The sequence below is a fragment of the Halyomorpha halys genome, unplaced genomic scaffold (assembly GCF_000696795.3).
Source record: "Halyomorpha halys isolate HHAL.00 unplaced genomic scaffold, Hhal_1.1 Scaffold1277.1, whole genome shotgun sequence".
Classification (NCBI taxonomy): Eukaryota; Metazoa; Arthropoda; class Insecta; order Hemiptera; family Pentatomidae; genus Halyomorpha; species Halyomorpha halys.
The window spans coordinates 177,970-194,738 of record NW_027110464.1 but is presented as its reverse complement, the minus strand read 5'-3'; the positions used below and the strand labels follow the sequence as shown (position 1 = coordinate 194,738).

General features: G+C 30.2%; 2 protein-coding genes across 2 annotated transcripts in view; both read left to right on the top strand.

The window, feature by feature from the left end:
- Positions 1 to 1,109: 1,109 nt before the first annotated feature.
- Positions 1,110 to 6,143, top strand: Bap170 (Brahma associated protein 170kD). Its single transcript, XM_014433872.3, has one exon. It carries the CDS (start codon positions 1,228 to 1,230, stop codon positions 5,269 to 5,271), a length of 4,044 nt encoding a protein of 1,347 aa, XP_014289358.1. The 5' UTR covers positions 1,110 to 1,227; the 3' UTR covers positions 5,272 to 6,143.
- A 5,611-nt stretch (positions 6,144 to 11,754) lies between these two features.
- LOC106689090 (uncharacterized) overlaps positions 11,755 to 16,769 on the top strand; it is a gene marked incomplete in the record, with an annotated part of 13,234 nt that continues 8,219 nt past the window's right edge. Inside the window, 4 exon segments of the mRNA XM_067048637.1 lie at positions 11,755 to 12,624; positions 15,422 to 15,622; positions 15,714 to 15,857; positions 16,061 to 16,181. Of these exon segments, the coding sequence (XP_066904738.1) occupies positions 12,331 to 12,624; positions 15,422 to 15,622; positions 15,714 to 15,857; positions 16,061 to 16,181 (760 nt within the window).

Sequence of the window (16,769 nt, the reverse complement as noted above, 5' to 3'; positions counted from 1 at the left end):
ATCAAGTCTGCTTTCAATAATATTGATAAACATTTCTGACATTTAAATTAAATGAGCAAACAAAACAATTAATATAGGTTATTGAGTTATTTAAAACTTAATATTTATGAAATAAAGATGAAAATTCAATATTAACTCTAATTTATTGAACTTAATATAAAAAAAAAAAATTAACATAATATGAAATTTTAATATATTAACATGATGCCTACCTAACTGATTAAAATATAAAATTGAAATAAAATAAATTTTTTTTTTTCCTGACCTCCTAAAAAATAATAACAAACAATTAAATATATACAAGTGAAAAATGTATGTACATATGTTGGCAAACTAAAACATCTAAAATAAATAATTAACAAGACCTCTTAAATACTTGAATACTGAAAGCATCGCCATCTAGTGTTCCATTTAAAAAGTATTTTAAGACTTTGATCAGGCTGAAACTTCTTACAATTTCTTGGTCCTATCTCTAAATGAATTGTTTCACGAACACTGTTTAGAATTCATAGAAATATTTTAATTTTTGTCATGTGTATATTAACCTTAAATATTAGATAGGAATTCAGTCACCAATGCCCATTTTACAACTAAATAACGTTCTCAAATGCGTAAAAAGATGTGCCTTACCATAAATTATTATTTTTTTAATGTAAAAATTTCGTAATCTCAGCCGAAACAATATTTCGTTTTAATTAAAATACCATCACCTCAAATAATTGTACAGTATTATTTACTTATACTACAGGATTGATAAGGTAATCTTTATTTTCCAAAGAAAAAAACTTTTCCAAAAAGTAAAGTATTTATAGTAAAAACATGTTTTGTATATTAGTTCCACACATTTCAATCTTTTGAAAACATCCAATTCTCCATTTTACAAAAAAAAATTATTATTCGAAATGAAGAAAAAGTACTCAATTTATTTCAATATTAGTAAGAAAATAAAAAAAAAACATATTCAAAGCTTTTTTACAAGAGAAAAACCCAAAATAATGAAATAAAAATTTTAATTAAATAATATGAAACAGAAAAACAAAATTTAGTTCGAAAAGGATTGTTTTTCGATCATTAGATATAGCAAGTTCTTGTTTAGGCGTCGATGAATAGAATTAGATAACCAGTCGGTAACCTTCGCCATTGTTGTGGGTATTCCCGATATGGTTCATGTTTCTTTAGCGTTTTTTAACTCATTATTAGTTTTTAATGCAGTTTCGTTGATCGGTTATGAGGGATAACTTCAATAATAGTGTTTCTACCATGGCGACGCAACTTAATGACGACAAAACAACTTATGAAAAAGAAAAGGAGAGGTTTATCAAGGAGCTATTTCATTTTCACGAGACTAGAGGAACTCCTTCAAGGAAAGTGCCAAAAATAAGTGGGTATGAAGTTGATTTATATTTATTGTATACCATTGTTACTGGTAAAGGAGGTTGGGTTAAAGTTAATAGTAGAAATGAGTGGGACCAGGTATTAGATGAGTTCAACATTCCAAAACATTGTGTTAATAGTGATGTTGCTATCAAACAGATATATTTAAGATATCTCGATAGATATGAAAAGATTCATTTTCATGGCGAACTCGGTGTTGATGATGATGAAATTAGCAGACACAGGCAGTGGTCAGCTAGAGCTTTACATTCCATCCCTATGACTTACAATCACACTCAGCACAATGTAAATGAATCTCTGAGAGGAACCAATGGCCTATCTGTTAATTTGTATCAACCTTCAGAATATGATAAACTTTCTTTATCACTAATTTCACCTTTACCAAATGAACAAGATTTTGCAATTAATGTATGCACATTGCTGTCTAATGAAGGAAAGCATTGTTTAAAACTTAAGAAGCACTCAAGAATTCTTCATTACTTGCTTGCTCATGCAGCTGTATTTCATAATCCAAGTCTAAGAGCACTTTTCCATGAAATATATGGAAAATATCGAGGTCATTCTATGAGTCATTTGTGGCGTGATATTATCACTGATGAAAGTATTTTAAAGTTGACTGATGAATCATTGTATGTAGAATGGGAAGATGCTGTAGAAGATGGTAGTGATGCTGTTTCAAATAAAACTGGATTGACCTTTGAACCAGAGGACAAAGAATTATTTTGTTTAGGTAGAACATTAGGAGTTCAAGACTATATAGGGCAGAGAGTTTGCCAAATTGCTGCCATTTTACGTAATTTAACGTTTGTAAATGAAAACATGGTTTTGATGGGTAAAGATACTACATTTTTACGTTTTATAATTCTTTGTTGTTATTCAAGGTGGGACTCTTTACATCAAATGGGTTGGGATATGCTTTGTAATATAGCAACAGAGATTACTGAAAGAGCTCCGATTATGGAACATGTTTTAACTTTAACTAACCAAGGGTTGCTTTCAGAGGACAGGGCAGATATACTCTCAGCTCTTGAAGTATTGACAAAATTGGCACAAAATGAAATAAATGAAGAACTTTTAGTTAAACATTTGGTAAGGGAAATTTATGAACGTATTTGTTCTTTTCTAACATTACATGATATAATGCTGCTTGTTTGTACTCTGGAATGTCTTAATGCAATTACAGCACTTGGAGAAAAGGCTTGTAATTCAGTATTAGCTGTTCATGGTATCATTGATGTACTTGTATCACTTGTGAGTGTTGAAGCTCAGAGTTATGGTCCTAAGGCATGTATTCAAATGAGAGTCGTTGAAACAGTAAGAGATTATAATTCGGTATGCCCTCCTTCACAAACCCAACCACAAACCTCAACCAGTATCAGTTCAACTCCATCTACACCAATAGCTGCTTCTCAGCCTGCCCAAACGCAGCCAACTTACACAACACCTCTTTCTGCTCAGATTTCCTCTCCAGCAGTTTCTGGTAGTGTTTCTCACCAGACTCCACCACGATCTCAACAAGTTATTCTAAATACTCAACGAATTATTACTACTTCAGCTTCTACTATTTCTGCTCAGGCTACGGAGCAAATAGCTCAAGAAAATGAGAAGTTTGCATTAGCTTGGCTTAGATGCACCTTTGAACCTAGCACTAATGGTAAGGTGGAACAAGCTGAACTGTACAAGCAGTATATTAATTACTGTGCTAAAATTGGAAGAAGAGGTGTTATAGCACCTCTTCATTTTCCCCGTATTGTAAGGACTGTGTTTGGAGGAAGTGTTGGTCCAAAAGTTATTACTACTGGGGAATTAACTCAGCATTTTTATGAAGGAATTCAAATGAGGGTTAAGCCTTTAACTTCCATTTCATCAACATCAAGTCTTGTTCATTCTACACCATCATCAATTTTAAAAGCTCAGTTGAGTGCACCCCCTAAACCAACACCCACAACTCCAGTCAAAATGCAAATTGTTGGAGAAGGTACATCACAGGGGCCCACTTCATTTATGAAAACTCTTCTAGCCAATAAAATTGCAGAACATCAAAAACAACAACAATTACAGCAGCAACAGCAGCAATTGCTCCAGCATGACCAACAGTCAGAAAAACAAACTGAAAGTCAGCCGAGTGGTACCATTTCATTTGATGACTCATCTCAGTCTTCTACCACTCAAGAAGGTATCACTTTCAAACTGAATGGTATTAGATCACTTATGGAAATCTTAGGAAAACCTGATAATGCCTCAGGAAATGTTAGACCATCAACTGTCTTTAGTAGTCCTGTTAACACAATAAGTTCAAACTCGGTTCTACCTGAGGAAGCCTCTACTAGTAATTCGAGCTCTATACGTTGTGATGTAAGTGAAACTGGAACTGAAGAAAATTCCAAAAGTAGTATTGATGGTTTTCTTAGCAGTATTAGTCAAAATTGTTTGTCTTCAGAAAATACTTTAAAAGAAGCCAAAGTTGAATTAAAAACTGAATTAAATGGTTCATCTTGTGATGCTCTGATAGAAATTAAGGATGAAAACATTATTGCGAATGGTATTCCTGTAAAAGAAGAAAAAAGAGAAACTTCTAAAAGGCCTCTTGATAAAGAAGATGATGTAGTCTCAAAAAAGCCTCACCTCAATGGAGATGAAATAGAGGAAACATCTGAGCAAGTTAATGTCTCTTCTTCGGCTGCAAATTTATATGCTGCCCTTGCAGCAGATGTTTTGGAAGATGAACCGCTTGAAGAAACAACTCCTGGACCTGTACAAGTTGCCACAACACAACCTACACAAATTTTAGTGACAGCTGGAGGACAGTTAACTCAAGGAGTTGTTGTTGGTGGACAGTATGTTGTCCCTCAAGCCAAAACCATTGGGCAAGATCAAAAACAAACAGTACTTGTTGCACAGACTACTCAACAACAAGGAACTTCAGCAAAAACTATAATAATTTTACAACCTCAAGGACCATCTGTATCCAATTCATCACAACAAGTTATAAGGCTTCAGTTCCCCTCTCCTCCATCAGTTTTACCACCAACTCAACAGTCTTCAAACATAATTAGGGCAATTGTTCCACCAAAATCTACTGCTAATATACCAGATAGTATTTCAAGGGTTTGCACTTCTATTTCTCAGCCCACTGTCACATTACCTACGGTGCCAGCACCCTGTGCAACATTTGTCAGTGTTTCTTCTTCCGCATCAAATTTTGCTCCATCTGTTAGTTCTACAAGCCAGTTGGTAAAACAAGATACTAAGCCTGCTGTAGAGCAGAGACATTTTTTGTGTGAATGGAGGGGCTGTATGCGAAATTTTAATACAGAAAATGAAGTTTATATACATGCGTGTGAAGCTCATCTTCCTCAAGGTAGCGAAGAAATTCAATGTTTATGGGAAAGATGTGATGCCATGAAACGGAAGCGGTTTTCTTTGATGACTCATCTTTATGATAAACACTGTAATCCTGATGAAATGAAAATGGTTGCTGCTAGAAGAAAACAATTGTCAGTTACTGGTAAAAGTGAGCTGCCTACGCCTTCTCAAGCTATGCCCCATCCAGGCTATGGACCTAATGCTGCATATCACGCTATTAAGCGTCATGCTTTAGATATTGTAAATATAAAAGATCCCCAACAACGAGTTGTGAAACCTGGACCCGCTCCAATTCCTGTTCCAACTGAGCAAACAAGCAACGAGGGTCCTGTTACTAAAAGTATTAGGTTGACTGCATCTCTAATTCTTAGAAACCTTGTTGTTTATTCTACAAATGGACGAAGGCATCTTATGAGGTATGAATCATTTTTAGCTTGTATAGCATTGAGCAATGTGGAGTCATCTCGCACCATAGCACATGTGCTATTTGATTTATGTAACTCCAGGTGACCGCCAGAACTTAGCGAATGAAGATCTGTTTGGATATGTATGAATACAAGTTTATTACTTTTTTGTACAGCAACTGTAAATAAATAGTGTGTCCAGTAATTTTAGTTTTTATGATAATTCTTATATGTACTCATATCAAGTATTATATATGTTAATATTTATATAAATTAAATAAAAGAGATGAAAAACTCTCTACTACCACATCTTTATTTGAAAGATTTTATCAAAATGAACAAAATAATTTTAATCCTCTATTGTTCTAAAGCATAGCATGTAATGCTATTTATATTTCTGTTTTTTATTATAGTTCCATATTTGATTTATTTATGTTGTTTATAGAATTGTAAATACTAATAGCATATAAAGGTATCTAAGGTTTTATTTTCGTTCTGTTTTTTGTATTTTGTGACCATTATTTAATTTATAAATACAATTCAATTAACGTTTTCATTGTATCTATTAGAGTACTGTTAAGCAATTTCTTGCTTGTAAAGTAGCTGTTAGTTTGCAATAGGAGAAATGATCTCTCCACCCTGTAACTGTATGGAATAAATAATTATATAGGTTATAACTTCCTTAATTTAATAACGTTTCCCTTTTCTGTTTAGTTGTTGTTTTTATTTTACATTAAGCAGCATCTAACTAAGTGAGTCATTAGCGCATGATATTGGTAGTAAGTTTCGTTTCAGTCATTGTTTGTTCAAGTAATGATGTGCTTGAACATTCATATTCACGGTAGGTAAATAATCCTATTGTTAATTTATATATATCTGATCTATCATCTTATCTGGTTGAAGAGTTATTGGTAACAATAATTAATAATTCATCCGTTTTATATTAATATTTCCATTCTCACTAAATCATTAGCAATTTTAATTTTATCGTAATAATTGGATAATTGTTTTATGAATATTAAGAAAAAATTTTAGTTTTGTATAGAAAATTAATAGAGGATATCTAAAGTTTGTCGTAATAAACATAGGCATCTCTGGGAGAAAGAAAATTATAAGATGTTTTTGTTAAGTAATATTTTGATGATTATCCAAAGCATAGCATTATATTTATTTATTGATTGGATTTTCAATAATCTGTTATGAAAAAAATTTTAAAATTGCTTTTTAGGAAAAATGTGTCTACTTTTATATTCTCCTAGTGTTGCAAGCATGTATGATTGGTTAAAATAATGCCTAGTGTTCTAATATTCAATATGTTACTAAGGCTTTCTGATGTCTCATATCAAAATACCTTTTATTCTCACATTAATTTTAATTTATTTATTTATTACTAGTCATAGAAGTTCTATCGTAAGTACAATTAAAAAAAAAAGGTTTTACATATGTATGCATATTCCGTTATTTTCTTTATATTTCACACAAAAGATAATGGATGTTGATCATTGTAAAAATTAATACTTGTGAATTCGCAGGTTTAACACTAATAAAGCGAAATAATTTTTAAAAAACAAAATGACAGAAAAATAGTAGGTAAGTTGACTCTACTCTTCATTCACCTTCAACCTTATTTTATTCTTCTTGGTCACTACTCAGAATATCTAAGTATTTGCTCAGCCATTATGAATTTAAAATGAGCTCCAATCTGTGGTTGTACATTTATATTTTAAATAAGTCAATATAATTAAAATGAAGGATAATATTGCCAGAACTGCTTAAATAGCAATAATTTTCCTGATGAAATAATATGAAAATAAGCCTCAGGAATCTATTTAAAACATTATTAGATAAATGTCACGATGTATGAAAGCCATAATAACCATGAGAGTTGAAATTAATTTCTGCATAAATCTTTCAATTTTTTGTTGTTTTTTTTAATACCTTTTATTAGTTATATTCCTTATTCATTTCACATGAACTATTGTTAATTTTAAAAGACTGAGAAAAATCAAAAGAACGAGGTGTTGGCTAATTTATCTAATAACATTTTTTTTTTTTATCCACATTGACTAATTTAAATATAAGCATTAAAAATAAGCAAGATCCTAATTTTTATGCAATTAAGTAATTTGTTTGCATGTATTTTTAAATAACTAATTGACTATCTTTATGAATCAGGTTACTCAGGTGCAATAAGTTAACTTTTATTCTGCAAATTAATAATTTCAATGCAGTGAAAAATTGAAATAAAAATTAAAATGTAATGTTGCTGTTAAAATGAAAGATTATAACTGTAGGTAGAATCATTGTCAATGAAATAACTCTACCTGTAATAATTGACTTCTTGTATGGAGAATAGATCTAATTTCCTGGCTCGTCTAATCCCCTTCAAATTTCTTTTAACCAACACACTAAGTTTCATTTCAGTTTGTTGCTTACCTTTTTTTTAAAGTTATTATTTAAAATTCCAAAATTCTGTGCATCATTTTCCTGATTTGATAAAAACTTGGATCGAGAAATTGCATTAAATATGTGCAGACAAGGTCACACAAACAACCCATGCAGTTCAGTTCGGCAGCTCTTAACAGGTATCGTTGAAATCAAATGTAAGCTAAAAATTAAGAATCAAAAAGAAAAAAAGTAGCAAAAGTTGAAATTAAAAGTTATGAGTTTTAAGAAAATATTTATCTTAACAAAATCATGAGAGAAACCTATTAATACTGGAAAAACTGTAAAGGTTTTAGAACAAATGCAACAACTGGAAGTGATCCTATCATACTAATAGTCAAGGCATACTTTGAATATCATAGTTATGATAAAATTCATCACTAAATACAAAATAGTAATACAGGAAATAAAAATTAAGCTTCAGCATAAAAAGCAAAAATATAAAACAAATAAAAATAAACATTATATTAAATTATTATGCATTAAATAAAAAATAATATTAAATTAAAATGTAACTTTCTATTGCAATAAATTAAAAAAAAAAAAACACTAACAAAAGAGAGCAAGGTATTTTAATGTCTATTTTTTTAAATGAATAAGAACCTCCATTGAATCTACAGTATGATAAAATAGTTCAGATGAATGTGTAGAAAATAAAATAAAATGTTTAATTAATTTACAATTTTTGGTTGGAAACCAGAAGATTGATTTCACTTCTTTTGGGAGAGTTCTGGAGTGACAAATGAAAGTAGGGATAAATTTAGGAAAATGTCCCGAGTAACTCCGGCTTAATCCTGATGCTGTTCTTTGCTCTCCCCCCCATCCCCCAACCCGGACCATCTGCCTATAATCATTTACATATGATCAAGCAATAATCTTTCGATATAAAAGTAGGGGTGGAATTCCCTAGGTAGGAGGTGCTATGTACTAGTAGCAGATTTACTTGGGATGCCAGGATAATCGCTGAAGGCAATTATCCAAAAATAAGTTAATTAAATGATTATAAATTGAGTCTTAAAAAACTATTATTATAATTGGATTCCTTTCCAAAGGCTGTTTGTGTGTTTACCAGTTTACCAATTAAATACCTTTATATTTATAAAATGTTCTTACCATTAATTATATAGTATAATAAAAAGTGGTATATTGGGATATATAATAGTATATAAACTACATAAAGAAACTAAGTATTTATTTACAATTTGTTATTAAGATTAATATGATTCAGATAAAGGTTGCCATAAAATATAGATTATTACATGAATACTTATTAGTTCATTTATACTTACAGCTGCTGATGCTGTGGGATGTAGTGCCGTAGGTGTCTTCTGTTTCATAAGAGATGTCCAGGTCTGGTGGCCCTTCTCACGACTTTGTCTGGTCGAAGTGCATCCTGACTGTGGTGGTGCTTCCCTGTCCAAGCCTTCCTGTTGAGTCTCTCTGTCTCTCTTCTCAATTCCCTCTTGTCTTTTTCTCCCACTTCCCTTTTGGGGCATTACCTTATTTTTAAATCTCTTCTCTGATTGGTTATCGATGTCCGAAGACTCCCGAGGCAGGCGTCCCCCTCCTCAGGGCCGAGGATGTGTAACAAAAAATTTGACTTGTCCAGGAAGGGCCTGCACCTGGTTAATTTGATTCTGGTCCCTTGTCACAAACTATCATTTTTGTTAGAACACTTAAAGGTTAGGCAATGTAATTTTCTCAGGGGCCTCTGGTAATGTGACAAACTTAATACAGATGTTTTCATATCCGGGGACTCAGTAAGAGACTCCTACCCTAACCAGGTATCGGGGGACAGATAGCAAATAACCTTAATAAACGACATATTGTTGAAATCATGGCTAATTCCTCGATACATAGCAGAGGATCAGATAATGAAAGATCTGCCAAAAGAAATGATTCAGTTGGCCATTGTATATAAATCTGAAGGCTGATAACAGGTATTTCAAGAAATATTGAAGGAGCTCAGAGAGCACAGAATTAAATAACTTTGTAGAGGTTGGTTGAATTCACTCACTAAATAAATGAGCGACTTGGTTAGCCAAATGACTTTCTCCTTTAGGACAGTCAGTTATTGGTTACAAATATATTTAAGTGCGGACCCATTTTTTTTTTTTTTTTTCTGGAAATATAGGAGATTGTGGGCTCTACTTATTAGACATACAGGTTGTGCTTATAAGAAATATATGTTTAATATAATAAATGTTTAATTATTATGAGACAAGGTAATATTTATTAAATAAATCAATTTTATATCCAAATCCGTCTCAACACTTTATTTATTCATTAGTCCAACGTTTCGGCCTTTCTAGCCATCTTCAGGAACATCTTCAATACAAAAACCCTTCTCACATTAATTTATAATTTCTATTTGCAGGCTATTCTGCCCAGGTCATTTTCTTTATTTAAAGTTCAAAACCTCTTTATTTAAAATTTAAAAACATTAACATTTATTTTTTCTATAAGATTATCAACAGTATAGAACACCACACTATATAACAAACCATTTATAACCTACCACCTAGTGGAAGGATTTTTGTATTGAAGATGGCTAGAAAGGCCGAAACGTTGGACTAATGAATAAATAAAGTGTTGAGACGGATTTGGATATAAAATTGATTTATTTAATAAATAATAAATGTTATTCTGGTATTAAAAGTAATAAAATTGTTTATGTTTAAGCCTGTGGCTCTCTATTCCTTGAATTGTTTATGTGAGCTTAGGATGAGACCTACCTGATTCCACAATTTGGGGCATTCATGTTTCCTATCCACCCTGTATAACAATGAATTTGTTCTGAAATTGGTGGATAACTATTCTGCTGACCCATGTAAGTTCAGTTCCTCTAACCCTCCTCTCCCCTCTCCCAGTGAAACAATTAATATTAAAACAAATATGCTAAGATTAATTTAAATATTCTGTAAATTTGTTTTTTCCCCTCTAAAATTCAACTTTCCTCCATTTGCGAAAAAGTCTGAGTCCTTCTATTGAATAATAAAGTTCCCTTATCTAAAATCTTTCAACTCAGTTAATCATATCCTCTTTTCCAAGCTCCTAAACCTCTTCACAATTTACCTTAATTTTTATTTTAAAATCACATTTTAAAGTGATAGCTTTCCTTTTTGTCTCTTAGTTCCTTAATAATTATAATCTTCAATAAAATCTCCTTCTACTTAGACATGGTGTTCCTCATTCTCACCAATTCTTCTTTATAACTCTGTGTGGGAATAGGTGTCCCAAATTAAAATAAACATTGAAAAAATTTGTTTTTTTTTTATTCAATTGACACAAGTAACATTAATTCTTCCAATTAGGATTCCAAAAAGTTTCTTTCAGTTTCTCTTTACTATCTGTTCCACGACATTACCGATCTGTAGTAACAGCTTTTATCTACATTTTGATGACGGGATTTAATATAGTACAGGAAAAGTAATGTTTTTTATCTAAATAATGTATTGTCACCTTAATTCCAAAATTCATTATCATCAAGATTTCAGTGTGCTCCCTTAAAATCAGGAATTATAATATTAACAAGCTGTATCCTTCTTTAGAACACATTTAGGAGCAGCTCCTCTAGTATATGATACTAACTAGTTACTCAACACAAAATGTTAAGGTGAAAAATGAGAGTATTTATTGTTTAAATAAAATCAATTTTATCCAAAATAAAGTCTCAAAACATTCTTTATTTTCTCAGGAGTCCAACATTTGGCCATCCTCCAGGACAATCCATCACAAAAAAGCTTTTAATATAAATTGATTTTTAGCAATTAACAATATTATTAATAAATAACATAATTTACACCCACATATATTATTTTAAAAATATGATATAATAGATTAATGTATATTATATAAATAATATTGTTAAAAATCAAGGTATAATAAAAGCTATTTAGTGATAGATTGTCGGCCAAATTGGCCGAAACTTGGACTTTTGAGGAAATAAAGAATGTTTTGATCAAATAATTTCAGTACAATTGATTTATTTAAACAATAATAACCAGTCTCAAGAAAGTGAAAAGATTATACATAAACAGTGTTAATGTTTTACGATAGATTCGATAACTATCGATGCTTATTATCAGATGAGACTTATGGTTTGTTTATCAGTAACTAAGGATTGGTAACGCTATCTAACATGATGAGCGGCAAACTTGCATAACCTTTTTTAAAAGATGACCTTCCTCTGCATAATGAATGTGCATTATTAGCGCATTGGCAGATGAAAACAGCTCCAGGGGCGGAACCTCTCGTTTCGTAACAGGTTTGATATTTTGTAACCGTTATTCTCGGAGTGTAAATTGTTGTAATATAACTCCACTCAGGTTATACTCTTATATTTACCAGCAAAGCCGACCCTCCCCGCTCACCACAGTATGCGAATTTGGCGCATGTATTGTTCACATACAGTAAACAAAATATCAAACCTGTTACGAGACGAGCCTGGAGCTGTTGCCATTTGCGCATCGCTAATAATGTACATTTATTATGAAGTTTAGTGTCCAGTAATTATTAGTGATGATGCTTTTGACAGAGTAATATTAGATATTAGCCACTTAAATGTTTTTCCCTTTTACCCTCCCGATTGAAAGTTACCTATGAACTTATTAAATATTTCTTATTTTAATAATGAAGGTGTTACTAAAAGTTGTCTGCATTTGAAAACTTGTATACTAAAACCAGTTGTGTTACAATAAGCCCAAGTTGATAATTTATCATGAACTCTGCTGTTTACATAGTTCTAGCCTTGCTTTGGCTAACCTATGGATTAACTCTTGGAAACAATGATTTTTTTGCATCCTCTTCACAGTCAGATAATGAATGGGATCCCTCCAGGGATTTTTTTGGCGAATATTCTTCAGACAAAAAGGATTCTTCTGGGTATGACAGAGATGATTCACAGGCTGAAAGAAAAGACAGAGTAAAAAAGCTACATAATAAAGAAGACTTACTATATAGAGCATATCTTACAAGATATATTAACATCTTTTTAACAAGTGCAGGTTTTTTGGTAATATTTAATTTTTCTGTGTTTTAGTAATTTGTAGTAAAATCACATAAAATATTTTTATTTTCACCACATTTATGAACGTATTCTATACTAATTTCATTCATATTCACCTTTTTCTATTGTAATGATACTCCTGTTTTATATCAATGGTAAAAGATTTGGTACTGAAAAGATTTATGACATGTAATTTTCTGATTAGATTTGAGTACAGTACTATTAATTAGTTCCTTATTAATATTTATAATTTTATAACTGAAATAAAGGAAATTTAAAGGTTTTATACTGCCCTGTTTTATATATATTTTTGTGCCATAAATTGTTTTTCACTTTAATTTTAAACATTTGAATAATAATTACACCTGGTATGAAGCCAATACACCAAATAAGGTAGTACTACAGATAGAACATGTCACAGCCTTCCCATAATTGTAAAATAATATTAATTGCTATTGTGCAGATTTGACTTAAGAGGGCACTACTTGTGTTTATGATATTATTTTTCTTAAAATTTACTCTTCTGCTCTTTAAAGTAATTTTAGTTGAATAAGGTCTTTCAATATCAAATGAGGAAGTGGATAGAAAAAAGGGTGTTCTTGGTCAGAAGACTTTTATGGAGATTTGAATTTGAGAATCCTCGATACCCATTTTGTTTAATTATAGAAGTTTCTAAGCAATATCATAATGTTTAAAGTTATAGGACTGTTTGAATGATCCAGAGGTGGTTCTTGTTTTTGTGGAATTTTTGGAAAGAAATATTGAAAAAGTATTGTAACTGTTTATGAAAACATTTTAAGTGGTGTGGAACAGAAATTGTTAGTTCTTGATTAGTAGAAGTATAAAGTTTATCATGTGAAAAAGCGGAAAGGAATTATTTATCAATGTATATTTTGCCAGGATGGAGATCAGTGGCCCTACCATAGGGAATCCGTCACTGGTTTACTAGATATGTTTGTACCAATTTTCATCAAAATGGATTGTTATTCTGAAATGCTGTTCCACTATCTGAATATCTCAATAGCACTATAATATTGTATTATCACCTCACTTAGGTATTGGTTCCAAATTTTTACAATATAAAATTGACCATCAGACAATCAAATGTTTTACTTAGTATCAAATATTAAGACTACAATAAATTATTGCTGATTTCAAATATTGTTACATTATTTGCAAAACATCACATGGTTTTTAAGTCAATACCCATTTTCTAGCTACCACCTCAACTACAGTATGCTAATATTAATTTTTTCTGGTCAAAATATAGAGATTCAATTTATTTCCGTCGCTGGGATTGTTTAAAACTTGTTATTTTTTTCATTATTATTGTTATATTAATTATTAGAATAAAACATTAATAAACAAAAAGAGTATTTTGTGGATTTCTATCTAATTTTAAAAATCTGACCACATAATATACAGTGAAAATATTTGACTATTTATAAGGATAGCATTAATTTTTTTTTAACTTATTTTTGTTTTCCTCCTAAGTTCCATACAAAAATATGAATTTATTACTTACAAATGTATTTCAAATAAATCTAGGTGCACAATGTTTTAAAATAACAATTCAATAAATGTCTTTTTTTGTTAATTTAATCAAGTTATCAAAAATTACAACTGATAATGGATAACTTTAATTTTATTTGAATACTGGATGATCCATCCACAGATGAAACTATTATTTCTTCAGATACAAATTAAAAAATTATTCTTCATCCAACTGAAAATTTATTCAAATTATAATTTAAATGTTTGTTTTTAGCTTAATAGAGGTAGCTAGAAAAAGGGGATCGGAATGCAAAAGTGGAATACTTTCAGTTTTTGTTATATTGTATGTAAAAAATTTTAATTTTTGACCTTACCACCCTTCTGCATTTTTGTCATCTTAAAAAAAAAAAACTGCTAACATTAAGCACTTTTAACAGCTCTATATTAATTTTTTCTTCAATAACTCACTTTGAGTGCCCTTTTGGCAAAATAATATCCTTACCAGTTTTTATGAGCACTATATTTTCTTCTAGATTCATATTTAAATTATTGGACAAGGTAAAACAGCCCCTGTGCCTTTATAGCTTTCCAAACAACAAAAAATTGGATATATGCAGTTATCTTTCCTTGGTGATATTTTTTAACTGTAATATAATTTGTAGGGATTAAATAAACTACAAACTTTTTTGTAACTTCTCTTGATATATGGCTAGAAATATTAAAATAACAGTATTAATGATGGGGGACTGAAAACTGAAAATATCACCTTCTATCCAAATCAGTATTTCTGAATGTAATATCATCTTTAATCCATTATTTATGTAATATTCCTGTACCAACCATTTCCTAGTTAATTAGACTTATCAACTTCTTCACAGGTACAGATTTATGTTTAGTTAATGAACTTAAAATAATAATGTAAATGAGATTTTTTTTTAAAAAAAGAATATCACAAATTTTCAAAACATTTATAAATACTTATATTCTAACAAAATAAAATTCAAAAGTAGATCATATATTCTATTTTTATGATGTTTAAAAAGTTTCAAGTTAAAAATATTTAGACCCAGACCTGGCTGACATATATAATTCATCACTTCATAGTTGATAAACAAATTTGTATCGCCTGTTGTCTAATTGGTTACCATTTTTCTATAGTTGTTATTTAACATAATTATTATTATTCTCATAAGTATTAATAGTTATATTGTCATTTATATAATATTTTATTGCCCAACCTATATTTTTTAAATTTTATTTCTGCTTCAGCTTAGCAAAATTTTTTAAATATTTTTTATTTGTGTATTAGGATGGTGCATTTGAGGATGACATTAAAACTATAAGAGTTGATTTGACATTATCAAAAGAAGATTTTGCTATACTTAAAAAATTTGGATCTGATGACAACATTTCTTTATCAGCTTTAGAACATATTTTCAGATCAATGTTTAATAGCAAACATGAATTTAATGCAGAAACTCCTGATTTTATGAATTATTTGAATTATACTGTGTGTAAATAATTATTTTTCACTTTAACTTTCTGCAGTAATTTGTGTAAATTTATATGTCTATAAGCTTTTGTTATATCTTAATTTTCAGATTTTCTTAGCTTTACTGTTAGCTATTGTGGCACACATTGTTGCCGTAATAATGAAAATCAATTTTAAAATATCTGGTATTAGAATTATCTTATTTATTGTCTACATTTCTATTGTATCACATGAATTATTCAAGCAGTATGAGGTATCAGTTTTTCATTATTATTGAACACTAATTCTCTATTATTATTATCATATTTATCCTTTTATTATTCTTTCAGTATTTTACTTTTAGGTTTTCTAATAATCTAATCTAAGGAGCTTATAATATAGTTTGCCTTTGTGTGGATGTAGTTATGATTTATTTTAGCTTTTATATCATATTTTACCTTTGTTATCTTCCTATAGGATGTAAGTGAAAATTTAATGATAAGACGTATGGAATTTGACAATCTTGGTGAACCACCTGTGGAATGCTTATATTCCAAGATGAATGTTTTGAGAAAAATTTATGTTCACTTATTTAAAGGTAATAATTGAAACTTTTTCATATTTTTTGTAATTCTGTTTTGTCAGTACAATTTATTGAAATTTTAATGATCATAAATTCATGGTCATTATTATTCTATTATTTAGAGTATTGTTTCTATGTAATTTAATAATAACTTATTGTTTATTAATGATAAATGCTTAGCGAACCCTAAAGTTTGATGTCAATACCACCAATCATTCTCTACATACATCTGTCCATTGATGCCCCTCCAATCCCAAACCTACTTATCCAGTGGTAATGTAATCCTCACATCTACATTTTGGTCTACCCTCGGATGAAAACAGTTTATTTTTATATTGTATTTTGAACGCATACTTAAAAGCAGATTTGTTGCAAAGATGCATATTTAGCTAATCTTAAGGCTTTTACTTAATTTAAACAATTTATTTTATCACTTTGTTTTCCTATTGATATATTGGTGATTTGGAAATTATAATAAGTTCAATGTACTAAAAATTTATAAAACTGTTGTTGGGGCGGGGGGAGGAAAGAGAGGGTTCTTTAGGCAGCAACTCTGCACTCAATAGAACTTGTCATTTTTCCAATATGTGCTGGTAATTTATC